Source organism: Helianthus annuus, chromosome 10, assembly GCF_002127325.2.
Source record: "Helianthus annuus cultivar XRQ/B chromosome 10, HanXRQr2.0-SUNRISE, whole genome shotgun sequence".
Classification (NCBI taxonomy): Eukaryota; Viridiplantae; Streptophyta; class Magnoliopsida; order Asterales; family Asteraceae; genus Helianthus; species Helianthus annuus.
Window position 1 is genome coordinate 171,591,703 of NC_035442.2, and position 18,681 is coordinate 171,610,383.

At 39.7% G+C, this 18,681-nt stretch overlaps 1 protein-coding gene across 1 annotated transcript; it reads left to right on the plus strand.

Moving 5' to 3' along the window:
• Positions 1-8,443: 8,443 nt before the first annotated feature.
• On the plus strand, positions 8,444-9,230 carry LOC110887623. Its single transcript, XM_035978414.1, has 2 exons — positions 8,444-8,644; positions 8,706-9,230. Exons 1-2 carry the CDS (start codon positions 8,444-8,446, stop codon positions 9,228-9,230), a joined length of 726 nt encoding a protein of 241 aa, XP_035834307.1.
• Positions 9,231-18,681: the final 9,451 nt, after the last annotated feature.

Below are 18,681 nucleotides of genomic sequence, written 5' to 3' on the forward strand. Positions count from 1 at the left end.
ATAAAAACACCCCTAAAATGAGGGTAACTTGGTCTTTTGAACACTAGTTATATTTTAGTCCCTCGTATTATTACACTTAAATCCCTTTATTTTAACAAAATTATGGCTAAGTAGTTACACTTATCCCATTTCAAACAAACTAATAATTATTTTACGTATTTTTGTCATATTTTATAAACTAATGTTTTAAAAAAATCCAAAGGTACCGTGATAACCTACTCATTTTTGTCGACATTTCGATAGTTGTCTTGGTCAGTATTGTTGTGCGGATTAAAATGTACAAGTGGATGATGCATTAGTGTACAAGTGATTAAAGCAATGTGTCCTGTCACATGTCAAATGGTCAAGACTCTCTACGTTGTTGTCATTAGTATCAGTTTAATAATATTCTAACCCTTTTCACTCCGATTTTCGTTTGGTTAAGATTGTTCACCAATTTGTTCCGGCGACTAGATTAAATTTCGAAACCTTGCACATACGAGTTTGATATGAGCTTTGTTCGTATTATGTATGTTTGTGTATTTACTTGGTTGGGTGCAGACACTTACATGCAGGTAGTTAATTGACATCAAACAAACTCACTTGTTTTATCTAATTGGTTGTATTAAAAAAATTTATATAATACCATAAAAAATGGAATTTTAGTTTTCATAAAAAATTTATAAAAACTTTTTTAGAAGCATTTTCGTTTTCATAAAACCTTTTTTTTATAAAAACGTTTTTTAGAAGTTTGGTAAATAAGTTTTCAACCAACAAACTTTTAGGAAAAACTCCATAATCTAAAAATAATATATCTTCAAAAACTGAATACCAGATTCTGTTGCATTTTTTTAGGGATTATAAGTACAAAAATACTCTTATAGATAATATTAGTTAGTTGAAAAAAGCTATAGATTATTCAATTCGTTGGTTTATAGGTTCTATATATAGTATAATTCATTAATTTTTTTCACTTCAACAAATTTCTTGTTCTTTAGAATTTTTTATTTACAGGTATTTCAATTTTCTGTTGTGTATAACTTTGATTTATTCTTCTATACTCACACTTAACATTCATCTTATTTATTATTCACTGGTTTTGGAGCTTCAATATCCATCCTTTTAGATCTTTACACAGGTATGTATATTTCTAAAACATGATATATTGTTTATTTGTATGTTATATTATGTTTAACTGTGAACGCCGTTTTTTATCCTATATTATTTATAATGGTAACATGATAAAATATGTAACTAAAATACTTAACATTTTTTTCAGTTCCCCAAACTAGGGGTGTCCAAAAAACTCGTGGCTCGCAGCTCGCTTGAAACGCGCTCGAAAAAGCTCGAATTAAGCTCGGCTCGAAATTGGCTCGGTTGTAAACGAGCTAGCTCGGTTCGGCTCGGTTTGTAAACGAGCCGAGCTCGAGCTTGGCCTGGCTCTACTCGTGAGCTCGTGTGCTGGCTCGATAAGGTGTATATCCTTCATTTTTTGTCCCACATCGCTTAGAAAACAAAAACTAAGGGAGTATCTCCCCTATAAAAGAAGGTAAAGACAATGTACAAAGTGAATTAACTATTTCTACTTGCATATTTAGCCATATGGTTACATTAAATGGCAATTATGGCCCTTAGTCTATCAAGAAATTCATTTTTAAGGGCTTTTTAAGAAGTAAACTTTGTGGTTCTTTGTTAGTTCGAGCTAGATCGAGCCGAGCCGAGCTAGCTCGAATTCTAACCGAGTCGAGCTCGAGCCGAGCCAGCTCGAATCGAGTTCGAGCTGGGTCTAGCTCGGCTCGACTCGGCTCGTTTACAGCCCTACCCCAAACTACTCCAGCTAAGCTACTACTGATGTATCAGTTAAAGAGGAGAACATAGAAGAAACTCATTATCCAAAGAATGTAATAATCAAACAGGAAGAGATACAAGAAATTCTGGAGGACGTTGATCTCGATGCTGACAAATGGTGGTGTGACAATATAGATGACATCCTTGAGATGTTTAAGCCGTATGATTACTAAATTGATCTCATATGATGCAAAGTACTTGACATTTGAGCTTTTAGTTTTGAACTTTTATATTTAAGACTTATATATTAATACATGACAAAAATAATTGCTCGTTCCTTCTAATCTGTGTTAGGTAGCTTACCTAATTACTACCCAGCCACTCTCCGAGATTCGTTTCTTGATTCCTTACTAGGTCTGTGATCGGTCGCGGCTATCTAGTATAGTTAAGCTTGACCGATACGAATCTTATTAACCTCTTATAGTTCGATTCCTCCAGAGTGGCTGCCTATGGGAGAGGGCGGAGAAGGAGTTCTTAACTTCTTCGTCACCAACTTGCCGGAACGATGCAGCTCGCTTGAGATTGTTGACTGTTTCAGTGCGTATGGGGAAGTCACGCGGGTGTATGTAGCAAGGAAAAGAGATAAGGTGGGGAACAGGTTCGGATTTGTCACTTTCTCAGGAGTCGGGGACTTGAAAGCATTGGAAGATAGTTTGAAGACAGTGTGGATGTGTAATCATAAACTCAAAGTCAATGTTGCTAGATTTGCTTTAGAGAACAAAATAGATGAGCGATCGTGGGCGAAAGATAAGGGTCACCAACAGGCCACTGCTGGGAAATCCTTCGCAGATGGTCAGTCCCATCCCTTTAAATCTTTCATCCCGAACCCTTTGGGTACATCCTAAAGGGATTCATTGCTGGGTAGGCCAAAAAGTGATAAATTAGAGGAGAAGGTCATTGAGATCTCAGAATTTGTGAAACCGAGTGAAGATTGATTACATAAGAGCCTGATTGTTAGAACAACTGATCTTCCAACCCTCGTCAAGATGGATAATTTTTTGGTAAAATCGACCGACTCTAAAGTTGAGATCTAATATGTAGGTGGACTGTTCTTGTTACTAGTCTTTGAGAGCGAAGTGGAGATGCTTTCCTTTAAGAACATCATCCCAAACTTGAAGGTTTGGTTCTCCTGGATGGAAGTTTGGTCAGGTCAGTCTCTCCCATTTGAACGTATTGCGTGGCTGAAAATTACGGGGGTTCCGTTACATTTAATGGACAACGAGGTTTTCGACTCGGTCGGGAGAATTTTCGGGAAGGTGGTACATGCTTCTGCCTTGTCACCGGGTTCTAATGATCTCTCCTTTGATTTGGTCGGAGTTCTCGTCGGTGATGGCACTTGAATTAACGACTCTATTACGTTAAGCTGGAAAAACAATAAATTCAAAGTTTGGGTGTCTAAAGAGCTAGGGGATTGGGTTCCGGATTGTTTAAGCTTTGATGATGTGTGGGATGAGAAATTTGAGCCAAAGGGAGAGGTAGGGGAGGATGGTGGTACTGAGCCAATTTCGCCGAAAGTCATGGATATTCCGGAGGCTTTACCGGAGGGAACCAAGGAAGATGGAGCGGCGGTTTACTGGTCGGACTTCTCGGAGAACGTCGGTCCAGAAGGTGAAGGGGTGGAGTCGGTTATAGTAGGATGCATGGGGACTGGAGTTGCAGATGGAGGGTCGGTTCATTCCCCAAGTAATGTGGGGGGTGGTCCTGAGAGGCGCTTGTAGATGGGGAGTTCCCGGCCGACTTTAGATTTGGAGGGAAATCTTTTCATCATCTTGTAGCACCTGGGCCTCATAGACTCTTTAGGGCCCAAAGAAGAAAGACTGCTCCCTTCAAAAAGGCCCAACCCAAGTTTGTGAGCAACAATATGGAGCCCAGATCAAAAAAGAGAAGGAGAGATGTGGATCCATAGGAGGTTCAAAAGAGTAAAGCGGGTATAGGGTTCGACCAGTCAGGTAAGGAGTCCGTTGGTTTAAATGAAAATTTATAGAACCGTGTTTCGGGACCGAAACCGTGCTTCGTGTGAGATTAGTTCAAGACGGGAGAGATTAGAGATGGATAAACAAAACTTCTTTGTATTAATCGGTAGTAAAACATTACAAATCGGCCCGATTACAAGATAACCGAACTAATACCAAAGGAGTATACATCCGGGGAGAGACCAAGTGGTGATCTCTCCCCCCCAAACACTAAAGCTCACAGTGAACTCTCTCAATGAGCTCACATTTTCTCACACTCTCTCCCATTTGCAAATGACAAAAGGGTTGCTATTTATAGCCACACCCCCTTTGTCTAGCAAACACACATGGTCAAACAAATAACCCTCTCGTTTGACCACTTCAGACGAGTGGGTCAATACACGTTCGTTTGACCGTTTCACTAGCTATTACAAATTCAACATAAAATAAATCTAATCTACTCGACAAGCATCAGACGCAAAATCTGCATCAATAAATTCCCCCTTGTCCGTTGCTGTCGAAAGCTGAAAATGCAACTACAATCGATCTTCAGTCAAGTATTTATCTTCTCTGTGTTAACAAATTCCCCCTTGACCGATGATCCAGGTAAGTAGTATCTTGACACTCCTTGTATAATATTTCCCCCTCAAATTACGCGTATCCGTGTTTGGTGTTGTGCAATTTCCTCATAAGGCTAAACTGACCGATCTTCCGCTGATCTTCCAATACTCCAACCGACATTTGATAAGGGTTTCGTTCTTTAAGAATTGCATCAAGTCTTGATCTTGTCATAAGAACTCTATTTCATTCAAGCATACTACATTGGTAGAGATTTCTGGTGAACTGTCTTCTGTAAACCGTCTTTGTGGAATCGACCAAGTAATGCACTTTAATCTTCAGCATCAACACTCAGGAAAGTCAGCTAGACCAAGTGTATCCCTTGCAAGCTCAACCAAACAACACGCTTAGTTGAACTACATCCAGATATCATTGTCTCGCCTTTGTGAAGTTAACCACGTAATGCACTACGGATCTTCAGCATCAGTACTCAGGAAGTCAGCTTGACTAAGTACATCGTTTGCAAACTCAACGAATTGAGTTACCCCCACATCCCTGTAAAATCCCAAAGGAACATCAAACCCAAAACCGAATCCTGTAGGTCTTCAGCCTTGAACTATCAGCTTTCATAAAGATTCCCCCAGGTCTTCAGTGAACACCGCTTTGAAACTACTGTCAACTTTAGATACCTGTATGTTTCCGTGCAAAACCCTTCACGCTGGCTGGAGAATTAATTAAAATCCTCAAATATGTGTCTGTGCAAAACATTCCACGCCGAACCGTTAGTATCACCAGAAAATCACAAACTCTACCACCTGTGATTGCGTTTAGAAATTTACCGAAGAAATTCAACATATGAAAAATTTTTATCCCCCCATTTCTTTGGTAAGATCTCTAAACCTTAACAGATTCTCTCCACTTCAAAGAAACTGTCGTCAATTTCACAGAACAAATTCTCTCCACTGAGTAGAATTTATCTTCAAATCTTCACCAATTCCCTCCACTGAGCGGAACTGTCGTCAATCTTCACTGAATGTTCTCGGTTGTTCGAAAAATCACGAAAACGACTTTCTTCTTTGCATATGCTAATTGAATAAGAACGTCCCCTAGTACCCCGTAGGATCCGACTTGTATCCCTCCAAAGACTTTGTGAACTCGTTAGGACCGGTATTGACATTCCAGGTTCATACGTTTGTTTTCAAATGCGACAATATGACAATAAACAAAATGCTTTCGAACATTTACGAATAACCGATAACAATCATAAACATTGACATGCGGAAGTGAACATACCGTTTTTGGTTTTTGGACCATAGTAGTCAAGTCACCAAATTTTGACATTTGCATCGGTAACCATGACTACCCCACATTTTTTTTTAATATCATCATCTTTTGTTTTCATCATTCCGCATCATCCCACGCGCTCCCAAAACCCGTACAAATTTTGACCTTGATATTTAGAAGTGCGATTCAAATCAACGCTACAAATACCCGACCCCACTTTGTTTAATTTTAAAAGCACCTCATCAGCCTACCAGCAACACAACAGAAATTTGTTCGACAAGTTGCATTCGCCACCATAAAATTCCAAATTCCAAATGAGAAGCACAATCAACTAGCAGCTTTTTCTTTTCTCTTCACTTTAGATACTTGATCCACTAGAGCCCATCTAAAATACTTGAGGGTCCATTAGAAATCCAAGAACCATAAGCCAAGCCCAACTGTTAAACCCAACATTTATCAAAGATCAAGTCCACATAAGAATAAAGGTATTGTGAGTAATTGGCCCACTGATTTTTACATATTCACGAGAATATATGCCAACAACTACAAATTAAACTTTCATCTTGCACAAGTAGGCCCAAACAGAAACACATATCTGCCAAAAACTTTCTGGAGACATCTTATATAGCCACTATTTTCACCTTTCCCACAACTTTATTTTCCTTTTCATCCATCTTCAACCTCTTCGATACACCACCACCAAATCCCATTAAAAAAATTTGAGCAGACATCATCTTCCCTCATCTTCAATACACAACCTCCAATTCCAAACCAGGCAAATAAAACTTGCTTAGCCACTGACAACATCACCTGAATTCAGCCGTCATAAACATTTGTCTTCCTCTTCTTCGATACCCAGCAACCAGCGATACCAAACTTCTCCGGTCATCTGCGCTACAACATTCTTTCTGTTTTTCATTTTAATCCTGATGCGGTGGCGGGGGATTTAATGCGGCAATGAGGAATCGATGGTGGAGTAAGTGGAATTGAATTCTATATTGATTTTGTTTAGCAAATAGTTGTCAATTGAAAGAATCTTCCACGCATTTTTTTTAAGTTGTTGATGATGTTTGTGTGTCTGTTGCAACATACAGAAATGAAGATGATACACTTGCAGTGATTCTTCATCAGTGTAGTGTAGTTCTTCGTCCCTCAGCCCTGAGATTCTTCATTCTTCATCACAACAGAAACTGATTCTGGACCTCCGACGAACCTTTAGACTTCGTCGACATCATATTCCTGGACGAACCCTTAAGTAGTCTTCGTCGGAATATACTCTTCGTCGTGTTAAGTTGGACGAACCTTGGGTGTTCGCCAGGGCCGTACCTAGAGGCTAGGCAATGGCCTAGGGCCCCAAAAAAATAGGGCCTCCCAAGATTTTAAAAATCTTTATATGGAATATGTGTATTACTTTATTAAACACAAATAAATAAAACAAAAACTATTTTATTGTTAGGCCCAATTAAACAACCAATTTTTATATACTCTAAGCAATATGCAATTCGTAATTAATTAATCTTTGTTTTCCCTAAATTTCTAATTGATACTTTGATTTTTTTATATTGTGCTTGCGATTGAGACTTAGAAGGAACAAAGCAGAACCGTTGTTTTCTATATAACCGTTCAAAGGACCCCGTCTTTATAGTTTGCTTAGGGACTTCGTCATCAAGGAGTCTTCGTCGACATCAATCAATCTTCGTCACAATGGAGTCTTCGTCGATGCAGATATGAAGAAACCGTAGTTTCTTTAACCAGCCGCCACTATTTTTTCAAGAACATAGTGAAGAACAACATGCTGTTCTTATGCAGATCTGAAGAAATACTTTCAAAACACGATGAAAACATGATTTTTCTTGGTGTAAAACAGAAAACCTAACTCTCTGATGCATTTCGTTTCAGGTCAGACCCATCCATTCGGGTCAGATCTGGGTTTTTCTTCATTTTCACCATTTTTACATCTTGAACAAAAACACAATAAACACAGATCTAGAGCACATGTGATTTAGCAAACTGCTAGATTTACTAAATCGGGTACCATGGCTCTGATACCAATTGTAGGACCGTGTTTCGGGACCGAAACCATGCTTCGTGTGAGATTAGTTCAAGATGGGAGAGATTAGAGATGGATAAACAAAACTTCTTTGTATTAATCGGTAGTAAAACATTACAAATCGGCCCGATTACAAGATAACCGAACTAATACCAAAGGAGTATACATCCGGGGAGAGACCAAGTGGTGATCTCTCCCCTAAACACTAAAGCTCACAATGAACTCTCTCAATGAGCTCACCTTTTCTCACACTCTCTCCCGTTTGCAAATGACAAAAGGGTTGCTATTTATAGCCACACCCCCTTTGTCTAGCAAACACACATGGTCAAACAAATAACCCTCTCGTTTGACCACTTCAAACGAGCGGGTCAATACACGTTCGTTTAACCGTTTCACTAACTTTTACAAGTTCAGCATAAAATAAATCTAATCTATTCGACAAGCATCAGACACAAAATCTGCATCAACAAAATTTTATACACCTGGATCTGAACATTAGGGCACCTGAAGTTCCCCCATCCCATCTTGAGTCGGATTTGCGAGGCGAGGAAGGTAATCCTCCGATTATGGAGACGGTTGTGGAGGCCGTAATTCGATCGGAGCCGGATTCTGCGGTGGAGAAGGTGAATTTTGAAGTTTCCAGCACGATTAATGTAGGGAAGGATATCGGAGTGGACTTGGGTCAGCATCAACAACTGGTTAAGGAGTTGATCACGGAAGAAGGGATTCAAAAGAATTTAAAATGAATTTATTATCGATTAACATTCGAGGTATGGGGACTGATCTGAAAGCTGGTTGGATCAAAAACTTAAAGCAGGAGAACAAGGTTAGCTTTGTTGCAATACAGGAGACGCAAATCGACGAGGTTAGTCCCGAGTGTGTTTCTAAGTTTTGGGGAGGTCCTAATTTTTGTATGGAATATGTGGGTGCTTTGGGTAGATCTGGGGGATTATTATGCATGTGGGATCCGTTGGTGGGTTTTAAAACACAAGTATTACATCGTGATTAAAGGGACGGTGGCTGGATGTAATCAGGAGCTTAACGTTGTTAATATTTACGCTCCGCATAGGGTTTTGGATAAAAGGGCTTTGTGGAATTGTTTGTTAGATGTTATAAGCTCGGGAAATGGCCAATGGGTTCTGCTTGGCGATTTTAATGCGGTCAGGTTTTCGGAGGAAAGAAAGAATTCCGTCTTTAATATTGCTTGTGCTAGGGATTTTAATGACTTTATTGACTCGTCAGGACTGGTGGAATACAGTATGAGAGGTTGCAAGTTTACCTTCCTAGCCCCTAATTCCAATAAACATAGCAAACTTGACAGGGTGTTGGTTTGTAAAGGTTTTTTTGAAGTTTGGCCGGATGCTTGCCTTAGGGCTCTTCCTAGGTTACATTCTGATCATTTTCCATTGATCCTTGTCGTTACACGGAATAACTTTGGGGAAAAACCTTTTAGGTTTTTCAACTCGTGGTTAGAAAAGGAGGGATTTGACGACATTGTGGAGAACGCGGTGAATTCTTATGTTAGGGTTGGAGATCGCAGATGTGGTTTTAACCAATAAATTTAAACATATCAGGAAAATCATTAAGAATTGGAAAGATGAGATGGTTATTAAGGATAAAGAGGATTGATGAGAAACAAAGAAGAATTGGAGCTTTTGGATAGTTTATGCAAGAGCAGGGATCTCACCGAGGAGGAGGTTTGGATCAAGGAGGAGTGTTTTAAAAATATTTGTGAGTTCGGACGCTTGGTGTCTTTGGACTTAAAACAGAAATCTCATTGTCGGTGGGCAATTGAGGGGGATGAGAATTCTGCTTTCTTCCATAGGCTCATCAATAACAGGAAGTGTAAAAATGATATTCCAGGGATGTCTATCGACGGTAAGTAGGAGACCAATCCAAAGTTAATAAAGAAAGAAGTTTACGGTTTTTTCAGGAACCACTTTCCAGAGAAGGTTAAGTATAGACCCAGGTTGCGTTGTCCTGGGATGTGTAGACTCACAGAGGAGGAAGCCAATGGTATTTCGGGGCAGTTCTCGGCCAAGGAAATCAAAGATGCTGTTTTTGAGTGTGGGTTCAATAAAGCCCCAGGCCAAGATGGTTTCAATTTTAAGTTGTTAAAGAGATATTGGAGGTTTTTTGAAGACGATGTCAAAGCCATTTTTTGTCATTTTTTCAAGTGGGGGTTCCACTTCTAATAGGCCACGAACTAGACCAGAATCATTCTCAACGAGTCCATAAGGAGTGTTCCCATTTTTTTCATCGGGTCCGGGTAGAGACCAAAGATCTTGAGTGACGGATCCGGCAGAACAACTCAAAAGATAAAGAAGTATCGTTAATTTCTTCATGCTCGTTCCAAGTTTGAAGTACCAATTGTACAAATAAAAATCCACTTCGTTACATGATTTTTTTTTCATATAGATAGATATAGGATCTATGGGGCAATTACTTAAAAGTACATTTTGTGCTACAGCCCTTCCTATCTGATAGAAAAGAATCCCATGATCCTGGACCGATCTTACCTGGGATCGCAAATCCCAAATTTGTCTATGAAGAGCGGATCTAATTGTATTAGTATCTATAATTGATTTCTTCTGTGTAATACTAATCGATAGGGCCTCATTGGTAAGTGCTACAAGATCTCGTGCATTGGAACCCATGGTTATGGACCCGAATCCATTAGTATGGAACATTTTCTTTTCCAAGTGAAATCCCCTAGTATATGAAAGAGTGAAAAAGTGCTTTCGTTGTTGTGGAATAAGAAGCCTTCGTATCTTAATGCACGTATTTAATTTATTCGGAGCATATCGATAAGGGAAGTAGTACGTCGTTCATAACTCTGGTCCCTAAAGTCAAAGATCCGGTAAGTATGAAAGACTATCGTCCGATAAAATTGATTGGGATTATTTGTAAAGTCATCTCAAAGGTCCTAGCTAATCGTATTAAAGGGGTTATCGGGAAAGAGGTGCCGGACTCTCAATCGGCTTTCGTGAGAGATAGATATATTCTTGACAACCCTCTTATCCTGACTGAGGTGTGGTCTTGGCTCTCCAAAGCTAGGAAGAAAGCCTTCATCCTTAAAATCGATTTTGAGAAGGCATATGATAATGTCAACTGGGACTTTTTGATAGATATGATGTTCCAAATGGGTTTTTCCTCGAAATGGTGCAAGTGGGTCAAAGGGGTTATATCTTCTGCTAAATCTTCCGTTTTGGTCAACGGCTCCCCCACATTTGAGTTCCAATGTCATAAAGGTTTAAGGCAAGGAGATCCTCTTTCCCCCTTCGTTTTTCTTATTGTCATGGAAGCTTTCTCTCGTATTGTGTCCACAACTTGTGATTCGGGGAGATTAAAAAGGATTAAACTCCCTAACGGGGGACCGGTGATCTCACACCTTCTTTACGCCGACGATGCCTTAATTATTGGGGAGTGGGAGGAAGAAAACATCCTTACGGTCGCCAGAATACTACGAGTGTTTTATGCGTGCTCAGGGTTGAAAATTAATATTCACAAGTCCAGCTTAATGGGAGTAGGGGTGGCAGAAGAGGACATTAATCGTATGGCGGCTAGAGTGGGTTGTTTGAAAGGGAGTTTCCCTTTTAAATATTTGGGTATCCCTCTAGGTGCTAATATGAATCGAGTTGCTAATTGGGATCCTATTGTGTTGATCTTTAAGAATCGTCTTGTCTCTTGGAAAGCGAACTCCCTGTCGATCGGTGGTCGGTTGGTTCTTATTAAAGCAGTCTTAGAAAGTATTCCGATTTATTATTTTTCTATCTTTGAAGTGCCGGGTAGAGTTATTTGACAAATTGGAAGCTCTTATGAGGAACTTCCTTTGGGGAGGCTCGGAAGGTGCTAGAAAAATGCATCGGGTTGCGTGGGATAAAGTTACGACCCCAAAAAAGCTTGGCGGGCTCGGTATATGTAAGCTTAAAACGGTGAACGAGGCTCTATTGGCGAAATAGGTATGGAGATATAGGGTGGAAGATGATAGGCTATGGAGAAAGTTAGTTTTGGCTTGTCACGGTAATAGTAGGAAGTGGAAGTTTTTTCGCTCTAAACCGGGGATGACAGGAGTATGGAAAAACATCACGAGATTGGAGTCTAAAGTGCTTCTTAAAGGCAAGCGTATTCATAACTACATTAAAGGGGTTGTGGGGAACGGACAAAGTATTCGGTTTTGGATCGACTGGTGGTATGGAGACACTCCTCTGATGGTTAAATGGCCGCTTTTATTCGCCTTAGAAAAAACCAAAAGTTGTCGGGTTTCTGATCGGTTACGGTTACCAGGTGAGATAACGTTTCTACATGGTGTTTTACAATTGGGTTCCAATTTACACATAGTGTTTTATCCATTGCACCAAATCACACATGATGTTTTACCTCTAGACGTCAAAATTCAACATTGAGTTTTAACTTTAACATGGTTTTTTTACACCTGCGCGTCAATTTACACACGATGTTTTATATTGATGTCAATTTGTACATGGTGTTGTTTCAACATGAGTTTTTAACATTTTACATATTGTGTTTTACTTATTCATCAATTACATATGGTGTTTTATCTCGGTGTCAATTTAATGTATGGTGTTTTACACTTGGATGTTAAATTACATATGGTGTTTTACAGAACTGAGGTTTTGATTTTTTTTTAAAGTATAACAATCCTATACTCATTGTTAAACATACAAAAAAGACGTCCGAATTCATGTTAGATTTTCTAATATAAAAAAACAAAGAATTGAATGGCAATTACAAGTTACAACATCGATGTGCATGATTCTTGTTTCTCATTCAATATTTACAACCCAAACGTATTTAATGATAATTACAATATCGATGTGCATGATTATATCGTGAGTTTGAAAGTTGGTGACAATGTACTGATGAATTTCTACAACACTGTATATAATCATGTTTTATATATGAACGTTTTGGTTATCTTTTAGGTTTAAGCTAATAGCAAGCTCAAAGGGACATAAAAACGGGTTTAAAAATAATGCTATTGAGCTTATTTGTTACGCATCAAATTGTGATCAATAAAGAGAAGAAAAAACACAAAGAGAAGAAAGAAACACAGAGAAAGAGTTAAATTCTCAAATCATCAATGCCAATTCTGTTCAATCTTGTGTTGAACTAGCGGCGAAGCTTGATATTTCCGACCGGGGGTGGAAGAAGTCAACGGACCCAAAAATTTATATAATACCGGGAGGTCGAAAACATATATACCCTAAAATTTCTACACGAAAATTACATACTCTCCACTACTGAGTAAAAAGTTCGGGGGGTCAGCCGCGCTCTCCCGCCCTAGTTATGCTTCGCCCATATATTGAAGTAGTAGAATAACAACTCACTATTACAAAGAACCCCTATTCTATTCAACAATTACATCTCAAGTCCCTATACTATTATGACCATAACATTATTCTACATTTCCGAGATGATGCATGGGAAGTACGCGATATGATTTCTATTAAATTCACTTTTATTAATTCCACGTGTTCGAAATTTGCCCAAAAGTAACTTCAAATCCTTAAAACCTATTACACAACTTTATAATAACTTTTTTTTTTCAAAAGGTGGTATAGTTTGGCCTGATCATCATACCTGACCCGTTTTGACATATTACCCTACCTTACGTGTTTTGACATGTTACCCAACCTGCCCGACATGTCCATTTTGCCCCACATGTACTAACCACTCTTTCTATTATTTGTTCTTTGCAAGTTGAGAAGAGCAAAAACTTCAGGGACTGGAACATGACATTGGTATTGGTTCCAAACAAAGCTGTTATACAAAAAGAAGCACCAAAGAAGAAAGAAAAGACAACAGGAACAGAGACCCAAGTATCCGCAAGCGTATGAGCTAGCTTTAATCTTATTTATTCCTCAAAATTTTAACAGATTTTCAAAGTCGTGTATAGTTCTGATACCCTAAATCTGTCTTTGTAGCAATAGTATAATTCTTGTTTATTTCAGCGTTTTCACTTAGCAATCATAACACGCCCATCCGGTTTTCCCACAAGTTGTCGCGCTTTCTTTGTCTACCAATTCAAGGCTTTCAACATACGTATCCATCTCAAGTTTGTAACCATTAGGCTTATATTCGAAAAGTTTTGTAAGCAATCTTGTTTGAGGATTATAAACCTTTGACCCTCCATAGAGTACCAGTAAGTCACTATTTGTGCCTTTATAGCATGCCAGTAAGTCACCATTAGTGATGCGTTGGAAGGCTGCGGACCAATGAAATGCATCTCTTTTCAGTTCAAAAAGCAGAGACCAAGATTCAGTTTTACCATACTCTCCCATAACCCGAATCTTCCAAGAATCACCATCTTCCGAAGAAACCAGCGCTAGACAACCATTTTGTTGGTGCACTTGTGTCTGTACTTTGTCTGTATTCGGTCACGATGTAAACGATGTCCTTGTTATTGTTGTAAGTTGACCAAGTCAACCATCCTCCGGTTTGACTTGGACAACAGTTTGTAAAATGTTGTAAGATGTTCTGTGTCGAAGGATAGCTAATCGAAGGATATTGTAGATCCTTCGATGACATCGAAAGATAGGCTACGAAGGATAATGTTAGACTTCGAAGGATATGCAATCATTCGAAGTATTTGTAGATCCTTCGACAGCTTTGTCATCGATAGATGATCTTTCGATCATCTATCGGATCCTTCGGACCAGACATCAGATGCTGGGTATATATATACCCATGCAGTGTATGTTAGAAGACAGATGCACACAGACAGAAAGATAGAGTTCTTGAGAGCATTCTGTCCGAAACACACACACACACTTGAGAGTTCGCAGAACAGATTTGTGAACATAGTGCTTGTAACTTAAACCTTTCATACGTATTAATACAGTGGTGTTAATCGGTGAACCTTGTGTGTTTGTGTTTGTGCTTGTTTCATCCCGGTTTGCTTGCTAGCTTGGATTCCGCACTCGCTAGTGGGTTAGTATAACAAGGTTTAGGTTCGTCATCCTCCGAGAGGGACCTACAAGTGGTATCAGAGCTAAGGCTCTTTACCTTGTTTAAAACCGGGTTTTATTCAAGTTCTTGGTGTGTTTGGACATTTGGTTTTGCACCCGTTTTTGGAGTTTTTATTGCTCTTTTAAACTGAAAAACGTGTTCTAAACTTACCGGGAGTGTTCATAAGCGGGTTGGGTAACTTAAAACTTGTTTTTAAGTGATTTGGTGTTTTCCGGCCAATTTCCGGTCTTTATTCCGGTGACTGGTTGTTGTCCATTTTGGGTAAGTTTTGGGTAAGTTTTGTTTGAAAATCTTGGGTTGGTAAGAAAGTACAGTCTGCCATACCCTTTTGCCGAAAGTTGACCTTACCTATCACATCACCTTTTCACCAACCTTTCACATCAGTGTCAGTGTGTCAGAGTCGCTCGAAAGATATCTTTCGACATCGAAAGACCATCTTTCGATCAAGGAAGGATCGACAGATCATCATCTTTCGACCTATCCTTCGGAGTCCGAAACATATCTTTCGACCAGGGAATCTATTCGAAAGACAGTTCATCGAAAGATAAGGATATATACTCGAAAGATAAGGATCTTTCAAATAGTGTATCCTTCGAGCTTGTGAATCTTTCGAAATCATTGTTCGAGATACAACAGTGATCTTTCGAGCACTGTTGATCCTTCGAACAAGATTTGATCTTTCGATTGTGGTCTGTTTGTTGTTAACAAGTTTCTGTGATTTTAGCTCTTTCGAACAGGATCCTTCGGCTGTGTGATCTTTCGGAATATTCACTTAGCATTTATTTTGCTTATCAATCATGAATCCGAATTGGTGGAATCCGGCTCCAGATAGTGGTAAATATACAAGTTCAGGTGTCACTCCCTCATGGTGGGGTACACCGGCTCCAGACGATGGAAAATACACGAATACAAGGTCATCTCCTTCATGGGCCGAGTCTCCGGTATCGACATCTTCTCAGGGAAATCAATGGGCATTGGTATCGAATCAAACTCCGAGCATCCAAAGTATCTTATTAAGCGAAAGCGAAACAGGAAGTTTGAATCGACCTCCAAAGTTGATGCATTTGAATGAATATTCAGGATGGGTTGAGAGATTTAAAACATATGTTCTTGGTCAAAATACCGAACTGTGGATACGTTTCACTACAGATTTCAATCAAGCCATAGAGGTTGCTGCTTCAGATACTGCTACGTTTGCCGATCTTCCAGAAGATAAAAAGAAAACCTATGATCTGGAAAAGAAGGCATACGCCATTCTTACTCAGGCGTTAAGCAGGGATATCTACCACCAGTTTGTCAGTTTCAAGACAACAAAGAAGTTGTGGGACGGATTGAAAACCAGAGGAGTAGGAAATACAGCAACACGTCAAATGCGTCATGATCTTCTCAAGAAAGAATTTGATGGTTTCACTTGTATGGATAAGGAGTCCTTGGGAGATATGACAAGCCGGTTTTATCATTTGCTTACGGAATTGGACAATTATGGTGTAACGACAACTCAAGCTGAAGTGGTGAAGAAGTTTGCTGATGCTTTGCCTCCTCAATGGAGTAGTTTCTTGGAAATCCTGAAGTACAACGGAGTGTTGAGAACTACAAATATCAACGACTTCGTGCAGCTTCTGGAAAACAAGGATCAGGAGGAAACATTAAAGGCGAAGAGAGTTCCATCGCCACAAAATCCTGAAATGTATTGTGGAACTTCCAATACTTCGTCTGCAAGAACAGGTCCACATGCTCCTTTGCAAACGGCGTTTGTCACTAGCACGGATATGTATGGCAATCCGGTGCAAGTTCCTGTAAAGCCACCTCCTACCACAGATATGTATGGAAATCCAATACAACCACCTCCTCCTCCTCCTGCTCAACAACAACGTGCATGTTATGGAGGAACTTCATCTGCTGGTCAACAATCAAAGCCAAGTACTGTACAGCTCGACACTTCAAGCTTTTCTAAAGTCAGTGTAGAAGTAGCTAAGGAACACATGGAGCTGCTTAACACTGTAGTGAGCGCGTACTGTAGGTTAATAGAAGGTCAGATTGGCAACATTAATCTGACGCAAGAAGACTACCGGCAGATTGATAAAGAAGAGATGGACTTGATGGACATCAAGTGGGCCTTTGCTAGTGCTGTGAGAAGGGCAAAGGATTGGATGGAAAGTACTGGCAGAACCAGCTTGGAAAGTAAGCGAGACACCAAGTATGGGTTCGATAAGCAGGCTGTAAAGTGCTTCAACTGTGGTGAACGGGGTCACTTTAAACGGGAATGTACAAAGCCAGCACAGCACGGGAATCAAAACCCCTTCAGAAACCAAGGCAACCAGCAGAACAGAAACAATGAGCGTACATTGGTACCCGTCAACAACCAAACCAACCGGGCACTTGCGGTTCAGGTGGATGAAGGTTGTGACTGGTCAATCCAGTTGGGTGGTGATGCTCCCGATGGAACAGCATGTTTTGCTCAAGTTGTGAAGAAGCTAGTTCACACCAGTGGTGGAGAATCTTCTGCCAGTGGTGGTGAATCGTCTGAAGATGAAGACTCTTCTGGGTACAGCAGAAGTGTTGATGAAGAATCATCCAATTCTGGTGATGATCATGTGGGTGAGACATCGAATGCAGCAATCGATGCAGATATTGATGAACTTTTGGGAGAAGCTGCAGCAGAAGCTCAAAGAAGATCTGTTCTGGTGGATCAAGCTGCTTATATTTCGTCTTCTCTCCATTCAGCCTTTATGGCTAATGTCGACGGTTCATCAAGTCAGGTATGTGTCGATGAACCCACTGCTGTTAATTGTGATGAATGTGCTAGCTTGCGTGCTAGATGTGCTGATATGGAGAAAAGTATGTCTGAGTTGCAAGGCAAACATGATGCTTTACAAGCTAGTTTGTTTGACTTGCAAGACAAACATACTACTGTGAATGAGAATTTGAGTGACTTGCAAAGTAAGCATGACGCTTTGCAAGAAAAGTATGATGTGACTTTTATCCACAATCAGAAATTGACTGTGGACCTTTCCAAATGCACAGAAGCCAATATGTTTTATGAAAACCATGAAAAAGAATTTAAGTCAATGATTGAGACATTAAAGAAAGATAAAACTGAATTGACTAAAATGGTTTCCAGAAAACAAACGGACATTAATTTGTATATCTCTCGTCTTGAGACAATGCAAAAAGAAATGGTCTGTGTAAAAACAGAAAGTGAGGCAATCCAACTCAAGCTAGATAGCTATTTGAGTTCTAGCTATGTATTGGATCACATCATTGATGTCCAAAAGGAGAAAAGGGACATGACGTGTTTGGGATATAAGAAATGTCCACCTCCTGTGAGACACAATTATGATGCCATGCCAGATGAGGAGGACAGAGTGTTATTTGAACCTTCTGTGCCTCTAGATGTGAAAGAGTTTGCTGCAGGACTCGGATACCAAAAGGAAGTATCCTCAGATTCAGATGTGTCAGCAGATACATTTGTAAGTGCTGAATAGAATCAAGATCCTCCAGTTGTGATTGAGGATGCTGATTCTTCTGATGATGAATCTGATGATACTGTCCCAGCAAAGTCTGATGCGGTAGTAAAAAATGAGGACATACCTCTCGAGAATCACATTCTATGTGATCCCCCTGTACAACCCGCTAAGACTGTTGCAACTGAGTCCTCATCTGCAGAAGAGCCGGAGAGTGTGAATTTGCTGTACACTCTAGTTGGTGATGATAAAATTTACTCAGACAAAGATTTTCCCATTAAGAATGTTAATCAATCCTTAATCTGCAAAGTCTTTGAAAATTCGACAAGTAAGTTTTTGGGAAAGTCAGGACCACGTGTTACAGTTACACAGTGTCCTCCTATTCCAAAGGCTGAAATTCGAAAACAATTTGGAAACAAGAAATTACCAACAGTGCCAAAACAGCAAAATCACACCAAGCCCAAAGGAAAATCACCGGCTCAAGCCCAAAAGCAGCCGGATCAAAAGAAGAAGAAAAACGTTAACTTTGTGAAATCGACGGGAACGGACAAAA

Bases quoted from the DNA above. Each gene is read 5' to 3' on its own strand.
- LOC110887623 (XM_035978414.1), top strand. From the start codon at position 8,444: ATGGGGACTGATCTGAAAGCTGGTTGGATCAAAAACTTAAAGCAGGAG. The intron at 8,645-8,705 runs GTGGGTTTTAAA...GGATGTAATCAG, and splicing joins TATGCATGTGGGATCCGTTG to GAGCTTAACGTTGTTAATAT.